Source organism: Aquila chrysaetos, chromosome 3 (genome assembly GCF_900496995.4).
Source record: "Aquila chrysaetos chrysaetos chromosome 3, bAquChr1.4, whole genome shotgun sequence".
Taxonomy (NCBI): Eukaryota; Metazoa; Chordata; class Aves; order Accipitriformes; family Accipitridae; genus Aquila; species Aquila chrysaetos.
The window spans coordinates 72,856,848-72,876,528 of record NC_044006.1 but is presented as its reverse complement, the minus strand read 5'-3'; the positions used below and the strand labels follow the sequence as shown (position 1 = coordinate 72,876,528).

General features: G+C 38.0%; 1 protein-coding gene across 5 annotated transcripts in view; it reads left to right on the top strand.

Annotated features, from left to right (window-relative positions):
- Window positions 1-18,936, top strand: part of LOC115339253 (sodium channel protein type 5 subunit alpha-like) — a 44,010-nt gene extending 25,074 nt beyond the window's left edge. For all 5 annotated transcript variants that reach the window (XM_030008946.1, XM_030008948.1, XM_030008947.1 and 2 more), the window contains 13 exons: window positions 776-1,129; window positions 2,821-3,258; window positions 4,190-4,336; window positions 5,429-5,549; window positions 8,299-8,453; window positions 9,115-9,288; window positions 9,555-9,662; window positions 11,374-11,652; window positions 12,284-12,337; window positions 14,085-14,222; window positions 14,852-14,956; window positions 15,371-15,641; window positions 17,074-18,936. In XM_030008946.1, coding sequence (XP_029864806.1) covers window positions 776-1,129; window positions 2,821-3,258; window positions 4,190-4,336; window positions 5,429-5,549; window positions 8,299-8,453; window positions 9,115-9,288; window positions 9,555-9,662; window positions 11,374-11,652; window positions 12,284-12,337; window positions 14,085-14,222; window positions 14,852-14,956; window positions 15,371-15,641; window positions 17,074-18,272 — 3,543 coding nt within the window. In that variant the 3' untranslated portion in view covers window positions 18,273-18,936. The remainder of the gene's footprint in view (window positions 1-775; window positions 1,130-2,820; window positions 3,259-4,189; window positions 4,337-5,428; window positions 5,550-8,298; window positions 8,454-9,114; window positions 9,289-9,554; window positions 9,663-11,373; window positions 11,653-12,283; window positions 12,338-14,084; window positions 14,223-14,851; window positions 14,957-15,370; window positions 15,642-17,073) is intronic.
- The last annotated feature ends 745 nt before the right edge of the window (window positions 18,937-19,681 follow it).

Sequence of the window (19,681 nt, the reverse complement as noted above, 5' to 3'; positions counted from 1 at the left end):
GTATAAAACTTCATGTTGTGAGTATAATAGATAATAATTCTGTTGTCTGCAGTTAGGATGCTGGAAATGTGTTTGTTTTGTTTTGGTTTATTTTTCTTTCTCTTGGCACTAGGAATAAGAAAAACACTCTTAAACTTTGTGAAGTCAGAGTTTAATGACGTATACATTTGTTTTGAATATGCTAAGAAATATTCAGAGGAAAAAATATTCCAGAGTAGACGTGTTATAAAATTGGTGTCAAAAATTAAAAACTAGTACAGGAAACTTAGGAAAAAAGTGTTAGAGTGCAAATGCAGAAAAAACAATACTTAAAAATAGATGTGAAGTTATGTTAAGGTATTCATACCATACACCATGGACTGATTTAGGTTGCTTTACCAAAAGATAGACTGTTTTTATAGTAATATAGCAGCCAGTCTTCCAATTTTGGTCCTTTGTGTTACATCTAAGTTAGGCACCCTAATCTACATCAAGTGCATTGAATGGATACCTGCCTGCAATGGCCAAACCCGTACGGGGGACTCAAGCTAGCCTGGTCCTTTACGAGGCAGTTAGTTTATGTTTGCAATGTTGCCCAGTTAAAAATAATAATAATAATAATAAAAATAATAAATCTATAAATACTTTTTAAAAAGTATTAGTGTCACAGTGCCACAAATATTACATTGCTGGAATCGTTCAGAATACCTGTCAAATGTTTTTTGCAGGATTTGAACGGTTCAAAAATGGGTTATCTCTACTGGTGTCTAACACTATGTTTTATGTTTCTACACAGCTGAGGGTCTTCAAACTGGCAAAGTCCTGGCCAACTTTAAACACTCTAATTAAAATAATTGGTAATTCCCTGGGAGCACTGAGTAATCTGACCCTCGTCCTGGCAATCATCGTTTTCATTTTTGCTATAGTAGGGATGCAACTTTTTGGGAGAAGCTATGGGGAGAACAGCCATAAAATAAACAAAAATGGCAAGCCACGCTGGCACATGATGGACTTTTTCCACTCATTCCTCGTCATTTTCCGAATTCTGTGTGGAGAATGGATTGAGACCATGTGGGACTGCATGGTGGTTGCTGAACAGCCACTGTGCCTTCTTGTCTTTCTGTTGGTCATGGTGATAGGAAATTTAGTGGTGAGTTTTTCTATATTTTCCTCTCTTCATTCTGTCTATGGTAGAATCTACTTAATTGCCACTTTGTCAACAAAAGGTAGTTTCCCTAAACACAGGTGGAAAAGTTACCTGTGTGTGTTATCGGCTGCAAAATCCTCTTTTGCCTTTCACCTTCGAGTGGCTGCCCATATTTTCACATTTTGTGTGCTTTGCACACAGCATCACTTGACCTTTTCATGTGGCAATGTGACGAGGAATATCTTTGCAGTAAATACAATACAGGCAACTATGTTTCTTCAAGTCTTGGGATTTGGATGTAAATAATCAGTAAGGCTTATGGCTCACCTGCCTGAATTAATGGAGCTAAGTGCTTAAGTCCCTCTGTAAGTTAATTTTAGGTTTTGGGGGTTTTTTAAGATCTCATGCAATGATTGAATTCTTTATCAGCAAATGGCAGAATCTACACTTCTGTGACTGAAATCAGGATTTTCTTTAATCATCTCTAAGTACGTTTACACCCAAGAGCTAGATCCTGCTATGTTATACCCGACACAGCCTCGCACACCTGTGCCAGGGTGTAAGGGAGAGGCTGCCTTCCTGTCCTGTTCTGTCCTTTCTTAATGCCCAAATCATAAAAAACTCTTTTTTAGTAGCTTTGTTTCTTATGTCATTCTCAGTATCATTAATACACCAATTTTAATTTAAGAAACCACTGAAAAGGACTAGGTTTAGGCAGTCCTTTATGGGAAATATCTGTTCTGTGGCTGAATCCCAAATCCCTGGGTTTAATATCCCACCTGTTCTACACCACAATGATTGATTTCAGTGATGAAATGTTGTGAGTGATATTCATATCCCATAATGTTATACTGTCAAACAATTAAGTGCTTAGCCTACGTTCCTTGTCTAGGCTTTCTTATTATCAACGGAAACAGAGAGGTATCTGAGAGTGAGATTTATTCCAACTTAATGTCAGTAACTAAGACAGATGGGATGAAATGGTCTCTGAAGGGCTAATGTTGTCTGCTGACTGTGGTCCCTGGATGACTCACGGGTGCTATCTGCCCAGTTCTAACATGATAAAAATTAAGATACATAGATCCCATCCCAAACTGAAACATTAGGAAAAAAATTTAAATTCTCCCATTCCCTTAAAAAACAAAACAAAACAAAAAAAAGTTTATGAATTCTTCTATTTAAATCTACTCAAAAGCAGGGAGGAAACCTCACTTTGAGCTTCTCTTGATTTTGATTTTTGTGACAGTGCTGCAGTTTTGATGGAATTGCTGGGCCTGAATCGGATCTCACAGGATTTTGGAAGCAGCTCCACAGAAGCCTGATTTAATTCTAGTTTGAAGAAGGAAGAGAAATTATTAAACTGACAAGCCATGACCATAGCCTTTGTTACTACTATAACTTTTGAAAAGTTGTTTTGACCAAATAATGCATTTGGCAGGCACAGATCTGTTTTAGCTACTATTTTAAAAAACTTTGGGGGGGAAGAGGGTCATGGGAACATTGAACTTTCTGAGAGAGAAGTTTACTTCATCAACCACATTATGATCAGTCATAACCACTTCATTATTACCTTGTTTTGGTTTGCTCAGTAAGGTTGAACTTTGATAGTATCTGTGTTCCTCAAAGTTAGAATTTAGATTTCTGAGTGCTACTCTCCTGGCTTTTAATTTTGTTGTTGTTTCACTGACTTTCAGGTTCTCAACCTTTTCATTGCGCTACTGTTGAACTCCTTCAGTACCGAATGTCTCCAGACAGCAGAGGATGATGGAGAAATGAACAATCTTCGGATTGCCTTTGCTCGGATTCACAAGGGGTTTCACTTTGTGAAGAGTGTTACATGGGATACCTGTTGTGAAAAGTTCAGGCATATAAAGAAAGCGCACAGGAAGAAAATCAAATTGACTGCACAGAACCCCCTCGGGTTCAAGTGTGAAGAGATAAAAAATCGTAAAGAGAATTACAATAATGAATGGGCTGAGAGAAATGGGGACAGATGCTCAGGTCTTGAAGATTTTATTACCAATCCCAATGTATTTGTTTGTGTCCCTATTGCTGAGGCAGAGAATACAAGTGAGGGGTTTGAAGATGATGATAAACTGAGCACATTTACAGACATAGACTACAGCAAACAGGTAAAGAATTTTTTTATTTGTGTTGGAACAGTAGAATCATATATATATAGAGGGATGCACGTATGGTAGAAGAGTGTCTATAGCAGAGCAGGGTGGCATATGTTGATCCATTTCCAGAGAGTTACCAAATTTTGGTACAAATGTTTAGAGTGAGGGTAAATTATCACTTGGAGCCTTTTAAAATCAAGATTCTTTCATGGTCTTAAAAGAAAGACCATAAATTGTTGGGTTTGCTGTAGGAATTCCTAGCTGCTGAGTTGTGTTACACACAGGTAATTACACAGCCCATAGGTTGTCCATAGGTAATTGTGGCAGTCCTCAGTGAACTTGGAAATTTTATGTAAAAGTTTATGCGAATAATGCCAACTATTTTGGCATTATTTATATAACAGAGCAAAAATGTATGTTCTGCATAAAGAACATTATCATGGACTCATAATATGAATTTATAGTTCCAGTCCATTCTTTGATTTGTCCTTGCTGTGTGTAGTATATAGTAATAATGAGCAGAAGTTAGAAGGATTAAGTATGGAGTGGCTCTCTTAAGGTCATGTTTCTTATATGATAGCATATATTATCCTATTTCTTTGTGTTCTCTGAATTTTTCAGTTCTGTTTTAACCATAGAAGATTGCTGTTCTGGTCGCAAGATTTCTCACCTTAAGTTTCTGTGTTAATTCCTATGCAAAAATTCTTAATTAGCTTTTGACTAGCTCACAAAAATTCCTTAGTTTGCTGCAAGTCGGTTGGGAAAAAATTCCCTTTCTCTATTCTTAGGTAAAATCAGAGACTCAAAATGGTTGTATCTTAGGACTTTTGTCTGGAGAGTAGCACTTTAAATGAAATGCACATCTTATCTATCGTTCCTTTCCAACTTGTCCACCCCCTAAAAAGGGAAAAGAAACCCCCTCTAATCTGCAGATTATTTTCAGGATGAAAATCACCTGAGGCAAAGGGGAGAAAGAGGGAAAAATTCAGGCAGCTGGAGTAAAGGATCGGGATTTTCCTCCGAAGAATTCAGTGTGCTTTACCTAGGAAAGGATAGGAAAGTTGAACCGTCACCGCCAGAACAGAAAGAGGTAACAATTTTTTTTCTATGGCAATGACTTTCCAGTACTGGTCAAGCACAGGTACGTTTCTGTTCAAGAGTTTGATGGAGTGGAGTTTAGTGGCAGCAGCAGCTCTGAGCTTGCAGTAGCCGGTCTGGCTGGTTAATGAGGGAGCTGGAATTCTGCAAATGAAATCAAAGCCGTGCTGGGCTTCTAGGTATTGATTTTTAAGAAAAATGTATGTATAAGAAAGAGTGTTTTGAAATGGAAAATCTGCAAAATAATTTTATTCAAATAAATAATTTATAAAATTCTCTCTGCTACTTCCCATTTATTGAAATCTGAGTCCAGAAAAAAAGGAGAGGAGGAGAAAAATAAAGGCATTAAAAGAGAGATATTCTTCCAAGTGGGAAATTCCAGAAAGTCTCCCTGTGTCCTACATACCTCAGGTTCAAGAAACTTAATACTTTAAATGAGTTTCTCACTATGACATTAAAGATAGTGGTTACTAATTAAAAATATTTTTAGAACAATTTTGAATAAAGAATACATTAAAAAAAGTAACAACAATACGCAAACATAAAAGAACAAAAGCATAGAGTAAGTAATTTGTAACAAACTGATGACTCATCAGACGTATATGGTTAATGGCATAACAAAAAGCTTTGTAACTGGAGAATATATGCTATTATTCCAATTTCTGCTTTGCAAATACTGTCATGGGTGTTCAGTTCCTAATAAAATACCAGATATACTTACCTGGTTCTCCTGTTTGAATGTATCTTTCTATGGTTTTAACCCAAGCGGTTTATACCACTTTGAGTACTGCATATACTTACAAGCAATTTAAAAGCTCTTCAATTTACCAGCTTATTAGGCAGTTACATTTGGTTCACATAGATATTGTAATTATATAGCTTTGGCCCCTACTTGGATGCACCTATTAATACTTCTAAGCTCATATACTTTTAAATTTACGAAGTTTGTTCCATTACCAACACTACTTGAAATATTAGTACACAGCCAAATTTTAATTTTGAATTTTATTTGTTCATGGATCAATTTATTCATTTGGAGCTGAATGTAGAAAGAATCGATACCTGATCTTATTTTGCTCGGTAGTTTGACAGTGTCAGCTCTTCTGAAGGCAGCACGGTGGATCTGACAAATCCTGAAGATCTTTTGAGGCAGATTCCAGAGTTTGCTGAAGACTTCAAGACTCCAGAAAAATGTTTTCCAGAAGGTAAGGCTCTCATGGTTTCACAGCTGGGAAGTGAGAAGAGTTAAAACCCAACTTGTTTCTCTGGTGATGCTGAGTCAATAGGGACAGATTACTTTCAGTTAATTTTAGTGATCTGGAAATGGGATAAATAGTCCAAATCATTGTCCCTCTCTAGTCAACAGAGAGATCGTGACACCTGAAAAATAAACGCCCTTCCCCTTAAAGCCAATTGCTTCTAAGTGGGACCTGGGCAATGGCATAGATCCGATCCCCAAAAATGAGGTTAATATAGTGGTGAGATGAATTTCACTCTATTGGACAGCATCCAAGTTGCTTTTGGGGTTTAACATAAGAGAAGTGTATGTGATCAGGTCTCACCTGACAATGGCCACTGGAACAAGGCGCTTGGCACATCAGATTTGTTAATACTTTGCAACAGTATAAATGTTTGTTCCTTGAACAGCATTTCATGAGCAATCTCTGTAACAAAGAAAGGAGTGAAATGAGCAGAGAGAAGCTGCTAGGCTGAAGTTGAATTTCTATAGGGTGATAATCTGGGAATCCCTTCTCAAATCATCCTACAACATCTAGCTTTACAAGTTGTTACGGGATGCGTCCAGTAGTTTTATGAATTATTCCTACCCTAACGTGTGTAACAACATGTGGTTTTCATAAGATGCAAAGAAATAGCTCTTGAGATTTTTTCCCCAATAACTGTTACTACTGAAGGCCAGGGGTAATCACTACAATCTCAGTATTAGTTGCAAGAGAATAAACTGTAACAAGTCAGTTTGTAGGCTTATTTCTTCCAAGTGTGTTATATTAAATGAATTATAACTGTGGTAAAATTCTTCCTGATGCTCCAACTTGCTCTTCGCTCATGCAGTCAGCCTGGCTGACCACCATCTTTTCCACCCATCACCCAAGTTTTCTTCGATTCTGTTGTTTTCTGCCTATTCGAGCTTCCCTGTACCGCAAAATAATCAGGAGGGACTTCTCCAGCCTTGCATACATGGAGCCCAGCAGCAGGTCCAACAGCTCTCAGAGCTTGCTGTCCTCCTCTGCTCCCAAAGGCAGAGCCTTTCTCTCATCACCGCCTTCCTATTCAAGCACTGCTTCCTGGATGTTGTATCTGATGAGAACATGGATAAATCACATCTGGCTGTAATTACTCCCGTCCCCTCTTTGCCCTGTTCTGCAGAGCTGGCCTTTTTTTTCCTTTTTTTTTTTTTTTTTTTTTTTTTCTTCCCTGTACACTTTTTGGGACAATGAAACTTCTAATGCACAGTTTTAGGATTGAATCAATAACAGTGAACCATGTCACAATTATTTGAAGCTAGAGAGGTGTTGTACCTGAATGCAAAGCATTCTCTGTAGTAATAATATGTATATTTTTACTATCATGTTATATGTCATAAATCCTGAGAGAGATCCGCCATACCTACATTGCAGTTTGCTTTCTCCAGAAAAAAAACACAAATATTGCCTTAATAATACAGATGTCAGCTTTCTGAGCTACAGCGTTTTTTTCAAAACTACTTTATCGATGGCGTTTTTTGCCAGTATAGCTGTAAGAACAAAAGAAATAAAGGTGGGTTGGTTTGTTTGTTTTCTTTCCCTGCCCCAGAGAAGAAACGTGAAATGTCTTGTTTTGTGCTCTGTAGTCCCAGGCTGGAGTGTGCCTGCTGTGGCCAAACTGTTATAGATCTCAACTGAAGGTGCAGCAAATCTGTACCTGACACAATTTTCTGCACACAAAAAAAGTCCATATCTTGTGCAAGTGCCATTCCCTGCCCCATCTCACATCCCAGATCCGCATTAGTGGGGCAACTGGGATTATTGAAAGAAAGATGATCAGAATTTTTTACATATATTATATCCTATCATATATATATGAGTTGTTTGTATGAGACTATATGTGTGTGAGATAATCATATATATATATATGAGACACATAAATACATTATTTTTTCCATGCTTGGAAATGACAGAAGCCTTCTGACTGACTTTTTTTGCCATAATGAAAACATGAATTAACAGAGCACACAGCAAGGAAAATGACAGCCACAGCAAGTTAATTCTTGGCAAATTAATAAGTAATCAAATGCAGGATTTTGTAATGGGGTGGTCAGGAAACGTTAGGTGGCCCTGGTGTCATTGTCACTTATAAGAAGTAATCTGGTGACCTTGAAAGGAGATGTCTCCTTTTATGGAGCCTATGTTAGCTAGAATATGACATATTCTTGCAGGTTATATGATACAAAACCAGCCATTCCATACATTCAGAAGCAAATAAATAAATGAATAGACCTTGCAAGGCATGGTATAATGCTGCAATATTGAAGGCAACTGTTTACCTTCTATATCTCCAAGCCTTTGTGTTCCTGGGTATCTCATCTCTGCTTTCCAAATAGCGTGCAGAAACTGAGAAAGGCTTTTGTAATATCAAGACTCGTCCCATGGCCCTGAAGTTTTTTGTGCCCAAACAGCAGGTCAGTGAGAGTATGTTCAGAATCTCAGAAATATCTTGAAACAGCAGAAAGTTGTCCAAAGTGGCTCCAACTACTTTATATGTATATAAACAGGAGTTACAAGGCAAACAAAATTAGATATTTCCTATTTTTTATCTCCTGGCAAAACATGAAAAACAACAAACAATGATGGAGTTAATGTAACCATTGACTTTTCCCTGCCCCCAGAAGTTTCTTGAACAACGCTTTACATGCATGTACATTCCTTCCATACGTTCTTTACTGTCTCTTGCTTTCAGGTTGTGTGCGATACTTTCATTGTTATGTGGGTAGTACCATAAAGTTTGGAGGAGAAACGTGGTGGAATCTGAGAAAAACCTGCTACCAGATTGTTGAACACTCGTGGTTTGAATCCTTTATCATATTCATGATTCTTCTCAGCAGCGGAGCCCTGGTTAGTGTAGCACAGTTTCATGTATTTATTTAGAAGCATTTTTAGCTCTGATTTGCACCCAGAGAAGTTGTTTTTAGCAGCAAATACAGTGAATATCTTTGAAATCATCAGGAGAAAAAAGAAGAGGCTTCACATAGCAGTCATTTACTCACTATTGTAATTATTGCAAATTATTATTCATATGATTAAAAATTATAAGAGAGTGTGAGCAAAACTACAAATATATAAATCTCAGCAGCTGTTTCTATTCTGGCTGTATACTGGATTTTTCTCAAGAAGTTATTTCGCAGTTGTGAAATATAAAGGAGTTTTTATATCATTAAAACAAATAAATGACTCAATATTTAAAAAAAAAAAAAGTGCTTAGTTCTCCTCAATGTATAAATTTCTTGAAATAAATTTCTGAAAATATACACTTTTCTCCTAGCATTCCAGTGTGCATGATGTATGTGTCCACAGGGCTGTACTATATAGAGAAAAAGAAAGAGAAGGGGCAGGGAGAATTAAACATTTATCAGCTGGCATAGATTTGAGTAAAAGATGGCGTTTAGATCGGTGTAAAACACATATTGAATGACGAAGGGGTTTTAATGATGCTAGACTTTCATTTTATAAAGCTCATCTCTGACTTTTGCCATGTATGTATATATTATGATTTCAGGCATTTGAAGACATCCATATAAATGAGAGAAAAAGCATTAAAATTATGTTGGCATTTCTTGACAAAATGTTCACTTTCATCTTTGTTCTGGAGATGCTCCTGAAATGGGTGGCTTACGGCTTCAAGAAGTATTTCACCAATGCTTGGTGCTGGCTGGACTTCCTCATTGTAGACGTAAGTTCTGCCTTCGCTCTTTCTACATGGGTCCTGACACAGGATGTAGAAGTAGAATCACTGATTATTTTCTGGATGCAAAGTTAAGACAGTATTCTTGCCTCCTTTAATGATGGTTTCAGGATATTGCACTCCCGGCACTGAAAATATGGGGAGATTTGGGTTTGGTTTTTTTGGTTTTTTTTGTTTTTTTTTTTTTTTTAAACAGGAAAAAAGAGAACAGACGTCAGGACATTGCTAATACTTTCTTTTGTCTTCCCATTCAGGTCTCTTTAATAAACCTCTTAGGCAGTTCATTTGGCCCTATGAAATCTCTTAGGACTCTCCGAGCTCTGAGACCCTTAAGAGCGTTGTCACGATTTGAGGGAATGAGGGTAAGATTGAATATAAATTAAAGCCTGACAGTACTAATAAGCATGGAACAGGGTCGTAACTCATGTCTGTGTCTTTATGAAGTTCACAAGTCTACCCCAAGTTCAGTTTAGGACCTATAAAATGAGTTTTTAAAAGGCACCTTTGCTGCTGCACTCCTCTGTACTTGGCTGCTCCTTATGGACTTTCCGCGAGTGATCGATCCTAAGTGCCGTTGAAACTAAAACTAGACTAGGCAGAACTTTGTTCCATTGCCGCTCAGTTCTTGTGTTCCTGTCTTACTGAGGTAGCCAAAATTAAAATAGAGAATAAGAACTGTGAGCACAATTCTCATTTTTGAAGTCTGATGGCAAGCTAATTCAGAGGAAAGAATCACCTCCATTTTGCAGGTTTTTACTGAATTGATTTACAAAAGCTTTAGACTATTAAGAGGTACTTTGCTCAAATTATTGTTCCAAATAGACCATTCTTTTAAAAAGCAGAAGTGTTTGTCTATAGAATATTTGCTGTCTTTTTGCACCAAAGGAGCACCTGGAACAATGTGAAGCTGCTGGACATTAATTACTTTTAATTACAAATCTACCCTTGTGCAAATGCAGAGAAAGATTCCCTCAGCCATATGCAAAACACATCCATACACTGCAGTGTGAAACAGTGTGATAACCACAGTGGTATCTGGGCAAAAATCTGGTCTATGGAATATACTCTGGCAGGTAAAAAAGGGTGATAGAAATACATATGGCCTCACTGTCACACCTTTACATGGGAATGCAGCCTCAATGCAGCTGAGATATAGATTGTTTTTGGATATCTTCTGGAAGTGATACTGAAAGCTCTCTGACTGCAATCTTGTCGCTGTGAAGGCAGAGAGAAATTGCATTAAATTAATTAACAGAATGTATCAAAATTTCCATGTCTAGAGTCAATGTTTAAACTGGTACCGTCTTACGTTCTGTCTTGCTATGCAGAATGTGTGTGACATGGTCTCCACAAACCGTCACAAAGCTTTTTCATTTTTCTTCTGGTCCATCAAGTTGTTCTTTGCTACCTGACTGCTGGGTTCATCGCCTTCACTGTGAAACTCAAAGATATATTCTCATCATTTCCTTACACTGCCCCATTTTATGAAACACTCTGTTATGTCTAAGCATACACTTAAAACCTACGTGGACATTTTCTGTGATTATACAGCACCTAGCACAGAAAAAGTACCTAACTCATGGTTATAGACCCCAAACACAGTCATAATCCACTAAATATCATAGATCTAACAAAATGCTACTGAAGAGTTATTACTGGTCCTTTTAAAAACTACTTTCTACTGTCTTAATAATACAGTTCTCTGCACTAGTGCTTATAGATGAATACTTCAGAAATGTTATGTTATAAAAGTTTAAAACAAACAAACAAAACATCCCCCACTCCAAAACCAAGGGAAAGTCATCAAAAGAGGATGGACTCATATTGTAGTATACTTATGTGGTAGTGGCTCACAGCAGCCCCAAAAATATCAACTATTCCTTTGAAAGCCTAAGAGATACTATAGACCTTTTAATCTTTGCTCAAGGTACCCATGCCAGCTGTGCCTAGTATTTACATGGAAAACATTAGGTTTCTGTTTGCTGAGATGACTAAGTGACTGCTTATTGCACTGAGCAAATACTTGAGCCCATCTTTGTTTAAGTGTATTTTTCCTCTCCCGTTTCATCCAAGGTGGTGGTCAATGCCCTCCTGGGAGCCATCCCTTCCATCATGAACGTTCTGCTCGTCTGCCTCATCTTCTGGCTCGTCTTTAGCATCATGGGAGTGAACCTCTTTGCTGGGAAGTTTGGGAAATGTGTCAATCTGACAGAAGAAGATTCAGAATTGAATGGTTCGATCAATAACATAACAGACTGTAAAATGTATAATAACACAGGAAAAATATTCTGGGTCAATGTTAAAGTCAACTTTGATAATGTTGGCTCTGGCTACCTGGCTCTTCTTCAGGTGGTAAGTGCTGCTTGCCTTCACTAGTCAGCACCATGTCAGACGGGCTTGACCTCCTGTCAGCTCCTAACTCCTTTCTCCGAGTGATGGAAAGGAGTGGTATCATACAGCTTGCTTTTCCCTTCTAGCTGGCTGTTCAAACACCAGTGCTGCTCGTGCACACAAATGGAAATAGGGGGAAGAATTAGATCCTGCTGTGATTTTCCAGGTGATGAAGTAAGCATCTGGTGGGCAAGTTCTGTTTCAGCCTCCAGCAGGTTCATGAGACTGAGAGCTGGAGTCAATTTCAGAAGGGAATCTGGGGCAGATACTGAACTAATCTTCTGTCATACAGATTTTTTTTCAGCCATGAGGTTTGTAAGGCCTTGAGTAGACCATGCTAGTTAAGGTTTGCCCTGTCAGCATCCTAGGACAACATGTTCTGTCCCACCCTAGCAAGGTTTCACGTCCTGATAAGGCTGAGAATACCTACACATACCCCAGGGGCAAGTTTCCCTAACGTCAGAGCTTGGTGCTATGTGTGTGTGACCATACCAAAGGCTCTTACTCCAGTCAGCGTCAGTTGGATATTGCAAATGATGTGAAGACTTTTACCCTGAAAGTTCAACACGTTTTCCATAATCTCTCACTCTAGGCAACATTTAAAGGTTGGATGGACATCATGTATGCGGCAGTAGATTCACGAGAGGTCAGTCATTATATTCAAACTGTATTTGTTGCTAATGCTACCGCTTTCTACAAAAGCATTACGATTTTTGCACTTTTATATCTGCTGTTTGTGCTAGAACTTTCCAGTAATTATTTTTTTCAGCTGATGTAAATGTTTCATCTATGAATGACTCATAGTAACCTAATTTGTTGTAACAGCAAGTGGGATTCAACTTCAGATCCACTCACTTAAATGCAGTTACCTATACTGTAAGGTCTCTGTGTGAGTTCATCTCCAAGTGCCCTATATGGTTAATGGAGATCTAGTCAATACGGTCAGAGGGATCTAGGGAGCATTTTAGCTCACCCTGGATATCTATATTGTTCAGCTGAGCACCTTTTTATACTACATTGACTCTACTAATAACTGGATGTGCATCAGCTAGCAGGGGAGTTCAGAGTTCCCACTCACACGGAGGCACTTACCTTCACACATCTTTTATGAAACTCACACTTGGGGTATGCCTGAATGTTTTACAGTGACAAAGTTTAAGGTCCACTTCAAAACATAAAACCAGACTTATCAAGAATTGAGCTATTGTGGATAAGCAACCATTTAAAATACATTGTCAGCCATCGCTAGTGTACTATTTTACCTATATTTGTCTTATCAGAAGTATCATCCAATGTTATACAGACCAAAGTGGTATGTCTTTGGAGGCAAAGGATTTCAAATGAGGAGGATATCTTAATTGGTTATGACTTCAAATGAATCAATTTTAAAAGTAACCATACATAAAAATGGGGGTGTTTGTGTTTCAATTTGAAAAACTATTTTTCTTGTTCTGGTTTTGTTTTTATCTATAATAGCCACAGAAGAAGTTTTTTGCCAAGAAGAAAAAAACATATCTAAGCCCAGATTTTTAATGGCAAGAGCTTGGAATTTGACTGCTAAATAGTTTGCTTGATTTTTCAAGTACTGAGCAATTTACAACTCCTATTCTTATCAGAAGAAGCCGAACTGATGCTTCTGAAATGCTTGTGAAAATCACGTCAGGAATGTCCAATTCAATAACTGTTTCTATTGACTTTAGTAGGCCCCCAATCAGTTGCAAATGGTAGGATTTCAAGTCAGATTTGAAAAGAAACAAATCCCCACAACAATCAGCTTTTGTAAAAAAAAAAAAGACATTTAAAATAAAAGTAAACCTCATTCACCATTAGTCAAAGACTAAGTTTTACTCTACAAGTTTTTCAGTGCAAATATATCAGTATGAATTAAATTATCCTGTTCTGCAATGATCTAGCAAGAAACTACATAAACAAACATTGTAAAAGAAATCAAATTAACGAGTTACCATAGCACAAACACGTTGTAGTACTATTATTTTGAGCTGTATTTTCTGGTTAGTTACCTCTCGGGTGTTGTGCCTGGTGAATCATTTCATAAAGTTCATGTTTAATTTCAAAAGGGATGGCAGTCAGCATCTGAGCAATAATGTCCCTACAAAGTCCTAGAATTTTCATGCATCCTGTAGTCACCATATGAATGTTACTTTCTTCCATCATTTCATGCTCCTTCCAAAGGCATCGTCTACATAAAATATTTTGTGTTATGCACCATTAGTAGTTTTAAACCATATGAATTTTGTCAGAATTAGCAGCAGGGCTGTAAATCTTAGTTCTTCCTGGAATCAATTTGTGAGAGGATTAACAGTATGAAGATTATTCTGAATTGAGCCTGTGTTGTAACTGGTCATTTTTCATGTTGCTTCTCATTCTTGCAGAAAAATGAGCAGCCGCAAATGGAACACAGCCTATTTATGTATCTCTACTTTGTGAACTTCATCATCTTTGGATCTTTCTTTACCCTGAATCTCTTTGTTGGTGTTATTATCGACAACTTCAACCAACAAAAGAAAAAGATAAGTACATTGGTTGTGCTCCCAGGCACCTACTATCTCTCGAGCAATACTATCTTTAGAGAACAAGGTCCTTGCTATACATAGAATCTAAAACTTCTATTGGCATTTACAAGAGCATTAGTAATTAAGTTAGCAGATGTAACACCCAGGGTGAGTTTCTTCCTCCTTTCTTTTCCCCTATAACCTGAACACCTAGCTCTTTCCCAGCATTTCAAAGGCAATGACATCTTTTCTGCAGCCGCTTAAAATTTTGCTCCTTTTTGGGAACTGAGCACAACAGGAGACTCGTTATTTAGAAAGTGGTCTGGTACAGTTGCTCTGATGAGTATTTTGGATATTCAACAAGACCGGGATGTGGGAAGCCAAGGAAAGATTTGTTCCTGTCCAGGTTTTCAGTAGGTCCTTTGTTTTCATGCTTTCTGAGCTAGCTGGGTTTCACCCCAGGACTTCTGCTCTGTGAATGTATGGTTTGTGCCACTCTGGTTTTTTGGACACAGTTACACATTTTGAAAAGGGCTAGTACCAGCAAGATGTGAAGAAAGAAAGAATGTTAGTTTCCAGCATTTTAGAATTTTTAACTAAAACAGTGCTGCTTTCTCACCAAATAACAGTGACATTTCTTTATATACTTAGGTGGGGAAGATATCTTTATGACAGAAGAACAGAAAAAATATTACAATGCAATGAAAAAGTTGGGATCCAAGAAACCTCAAAAACCCATCCCAAGACCACTGGTAAGACTGTCTGAATTCTTCAAAAGGAAAATGCATTGCAAAAGTGCAATTTAATTCACTGAAAAGTGCGTATGTTTATATACTGCATATAAATTATTTATATTGTCTTTACATTGATACTCAGACAGTGCTCTAAAGTCAATTGCATGCCAAAAAGTTGCACTGAAAGATTTTACAGGTTAAATATTTATTAAGTTCTCTGCATAAATATTGTTGGGTTTTACGTTCACCTTGGAACTGATTAAACTGGGAAGGGATTTTTAATGTCATTTTTATTTTCTGCTTTTCTTAAATTTCTCTGACTTCACTATAGGTAAGTGACTTTGCAACATAAAAACTGGAGCTGTTAGAAACATGTATGGATGAGTACTCCCTGCTTTCATAACTGATGCCAGATGTACTTTTTCCCTCTAGAACAGATACCAAGGGTTCCTTTTTGACATTGTAACACGCCAAGCCTTTGATGTTGTCATCATGATTCTCATCTGCCTTAACATGATCACCATGATGGTGGAAACCCATGAGCAAAGTGAAACGAAGACTAACATCCTTAACAAAATCAATATACTCTTCGTTGCCATCTTCACTGCCGAATGTGTACTGAAATTGGTGGCTCTGAGGCAGTACTACTTCTCAAACGCCTGGAACATATTTGACTTAGTTGTTGTGATCATGTCACTTGTTGGTAAGTAAAATTGGTTTGGCAAATTCTTTACTGAATCAATTATTCTTCTTTTCAGAAAAAAATAGTTAATCAACTGCAAATGGATGTTGAAATGGAAATCATAATACTGTAAAGTCTTGAGGAGAAAGAACCAAAAAACCCACCATGATTATATTAAAATAATATGAAATAAGATTTTTTTAAGATTTCTGCTATTTTCTTTTAATAAAAGTATTTAAAAAAAAAAAAAGGTAGCTGTGTTATGTAAAATCTTTCATAATGGTTCTTTAGGTTGTTTTTTTCCTAGTCTGAAAGACAGAATGAATAACCCATCATACCAGCACCACATTATGTGGTAATTTCCATTGTTACAGATTTAGTGTCAGCTAAGAAATCTTCAGTCAGATAAAAATTGCTGGGTTTTGTCATCTGTGTTTGTGACAGAGAACTGAAATACAGAGAGAATCTGAAGACTGGAGTTAGATTATAGACTACAGAATACAGTTTCTGGAAATTCAGGCATGGCTGATTGAAAATAAGGGTTCACACTGTGTAATAGGATAGAAAGGAACAACACAAATCTATTAGCTTTTAGTTGAAGGGTTTGCAATGGAAGAATGGTGTGAAGAGCTCTTCTGCCAATTTGAGCTTTCTGCCAATTTAACTATTCCTAGGACCAGTACTGCCAAAATAGCAGAAGGCAGTTAGGGGAAGAAAAATACTTGTTTCTTTAGTATGACTTATGTTTTGGGTAAGTAAGATTCCAGTAAGAATATGGTACTTCCTTGAGAAGTTAAGTTCCTGGAGTGGAAATCCATAAAAATGTATCCAAAACATCTAAACCTAGAAAAGCCAAACCTCTTCTAGTGCTACTAGATCTGTCATTTTTTCGTACAAACCAAAGATAAAATAACATCTATGTGTAGCTATGTCCCTGAATGAACTAAAAGCCATTGTAGAGTGTCATGCACAACTTCTGTGTTCATCACTGGTTTGCTTATGCATATCTTGACTATATTACTGAAATGAGGACCATGACATTATGATTATATCTAGTTTTCTTAGTTTAACTTTGTAGTGTCTGCATCTGAAGTCAAATTTAGAAGGTAAGTATATAACCTGCACCTGCTGAAGTATTCATGCAACCAGTGTCAAAGAAAACCATCAGTCAACGAGCGTTGACTGATATGGATATTTGAAGTTGTGCATAGAAAGGTGCTTGCCATCATTAGTGCAATGGGTACTATCTTCTGGTGGCTGAAGAATGTAGTTCATAATTGCTGATTTCTACAGCTATTTTTTCAACTCTACCTTCTATTAAAGGTTGTTCTGCTAGGGTCTTAGCACACACACATCGGGTATTTTTCAACTGTACAGATATTATCATTTCATCCTACTTACTAGTTAAGCAGAAATGTGATATTCTAACCAGTTGTTATCCTTTCCGTTTTAGCCTTACTGCTTTCTGGCATCAGTACAGCATTTGAACATTTCTTACCACCTATACTGTTCAGGGTCATTCGCTTGGCTCGGATTGGACGAATACTGAGACTCATCCGGGCTGCCAAAGGAATTCGAACTCTGCTTTTTGCATTAATGATGTCCCTACCTGCTCTATTCAACATTGGCCTCTTACTTTTTCTGGTCATGTTCATTAATGCTATTTTTGGCATGGCTAACTTTGCCTACGTGAAGATGGAAGATGGCATTGACGATATGTTCAACTTCCAAACCTTTGCTAACAGCATGCTCTGTCTCTTCCAAATCACAACGTCAGCTGGCTGGGATGGTCTTCTCAGTCCTATTTTAAACACCGGGCCACCGTACTGTGATCCAAATGTAAATGGTACTATAGGCGAATGTGGTAAACCTGCCATAGGTATTATCTATTTTGTAAGTTACATCATTATATCATTTCTCATTGTTGTAAACATGTACATAGCTGTTATTCTGGAGAACTTCAATGCTGCTACTGAGGAAAGTACAGAGCCTTTAGGGGAAGATGACTTTGACATCTTTTATGAAATCTGGGAGAAGTTTGATCCTGAGGCAAGTCAGTTTATAACTTTCTCTGCGCTTTCAGACTTTGCAGATGCTCTGGCTGAACCTTTACGTGTACCAAAACCAAACAAAGTTGAACTCATAGCAATGGACCTGCCTATGGTCAGTGGAGACAGGATCCACTGCTTGGATATCTTGTTTGCTTTTACCAAACGAGTGTTAGGAGATTCTGGGGAGCTGGATACTCTAAAAGTACAAATGGAGGAGAAGTTCATGGCTGCCAATCCATCAAAAAAATCCTACGAGCCAATCTCTACTACACTCAGACACAGACAAGAGGAAGCTTCTGCTACTGTCATCCAGCGTGCCTACAGGAGTCATTTGCTCCTGCGCTCCATAAAGCAGGCTTCTTACCTGTACCATCACAGAACTTGCAGTATTGACACTGCTGGAGATGCTGCTCCAGAAAAAGAAGGACTTATTGCAGCTATGATGGGTGAAAACTATGGTAGGAGCCCTGAGAAATCTGAAACTTTGTCCTCAGCATCTTTTCCTCCGTCATATGACAGTGTCACAAGAGCCAGTAGTGGCAATCTCATGGTTGAGAATGGAGATATTACAGGTAATCAACAATATCCAGACATTAAATAGTTCATCTTACAATGTTGTTAAGAATATTTTAAAATGTTCACAGAAGCTGATATTGTAAACACATGTCAGCTGAGGCAGCCTCCCTATTAAACAAAGTCTGTTCATCACAATCACTTAACTGTGGTAGATGCTAACTCATAGCCTTTGGCTCTATGTTCAGCTTTGTTCAATACTTACATATGCAGAGACAGGTTTTGGATCTCTTTAATCAAGGGCACTCGCCTGCAAATCGAGTCCCGCAGTACCCGAGTGCCGTGGCGTATTCTCAGCAATGATAGGTAACGTCTGCTGACATTACCCTCGGTGCAAGAAGCAGAGAAAAGCCCAAGCACCTACGGATCTACCAGAGAACAGAAAAAGAATGTCAATGTTAAGATAAATTGCCAAAGGGAAAGGAGCTAAAATTTACCCTTAGTCTATTCCTAATTGGTACTCTCATTATAAACCTGTTAAGCAAATGGCTGCTGGTTTTCTTTTTGGTATTTTTTTTTTATGTTTGGGGACCGATGTACCGCAAACATAGCCACTGCATGATCCACAGATACGCCACAGTGTAGTGGACTTCTTCCAATATGATTGGTTTACAGAATAAGTCATGGCATGTATGCTATTGTAGTTGTGTTACTGCAGCTTAATTAAATAATAAAAACAACTCAGTATTACAGAAGTTGTACAGAGCTGAGTAAAACCTTGCTTTATATTTTGTCTGTGAGGATTATTTTTTTTAACCTGGTTTCCTCTGGCAGCGATGCAAAGGCAGCTGTGCTGTGTGTCTATCAATCATTCCACATCAAATTGTGTTTATTACATACTTCCCTCAAACTTCACAGAATGTTTAAGTTTCATGCTCACGTTCATTCTTGCCAATGTGGTAGAGAAGAGAGACACAAGCAAACGTTTCCACTGGGGGGAAATTGGCAGCATCACTTCAACCGCTCCCTTAGACGTCAGAAACCCAGGCTGGGGAGCACCAACGTGGGCCCCATCTGAGCTGCCCTTAGTCGTGGTGGTGAGCATCGGCCATGGCCATGGAACGAGGCCTTGACCTAAGGTAGATGTGTCCCATTGGTGGTAGGAGCCTTTCCGCCTTCTGTCTGTGCTTCTCTGATGGGAGGACCTGTTTTCTCCCTCCTGCAAAGATTAGAAGAAATCAAAGTACGAGTAATATGAACAATTAGGAAATGTGGGTTGAAGCATTTGGATCTGGGGTTACCATAAGACTAAGGATGTCATCATAACTTCTTCTTCTCATGAAAGTATGTGTGCACATGGTCTCTTACGATCCTGACCCCATTTTCCTTATTAAGTAAGTTCTTTATCTATCTTCATTTCCTTACCAGCTTGGGCTTCTCAGAAAAACACATGCCCAAAGAGTAGTCAGTCTTTTGTCCTTTGTACGTGTACTTTGG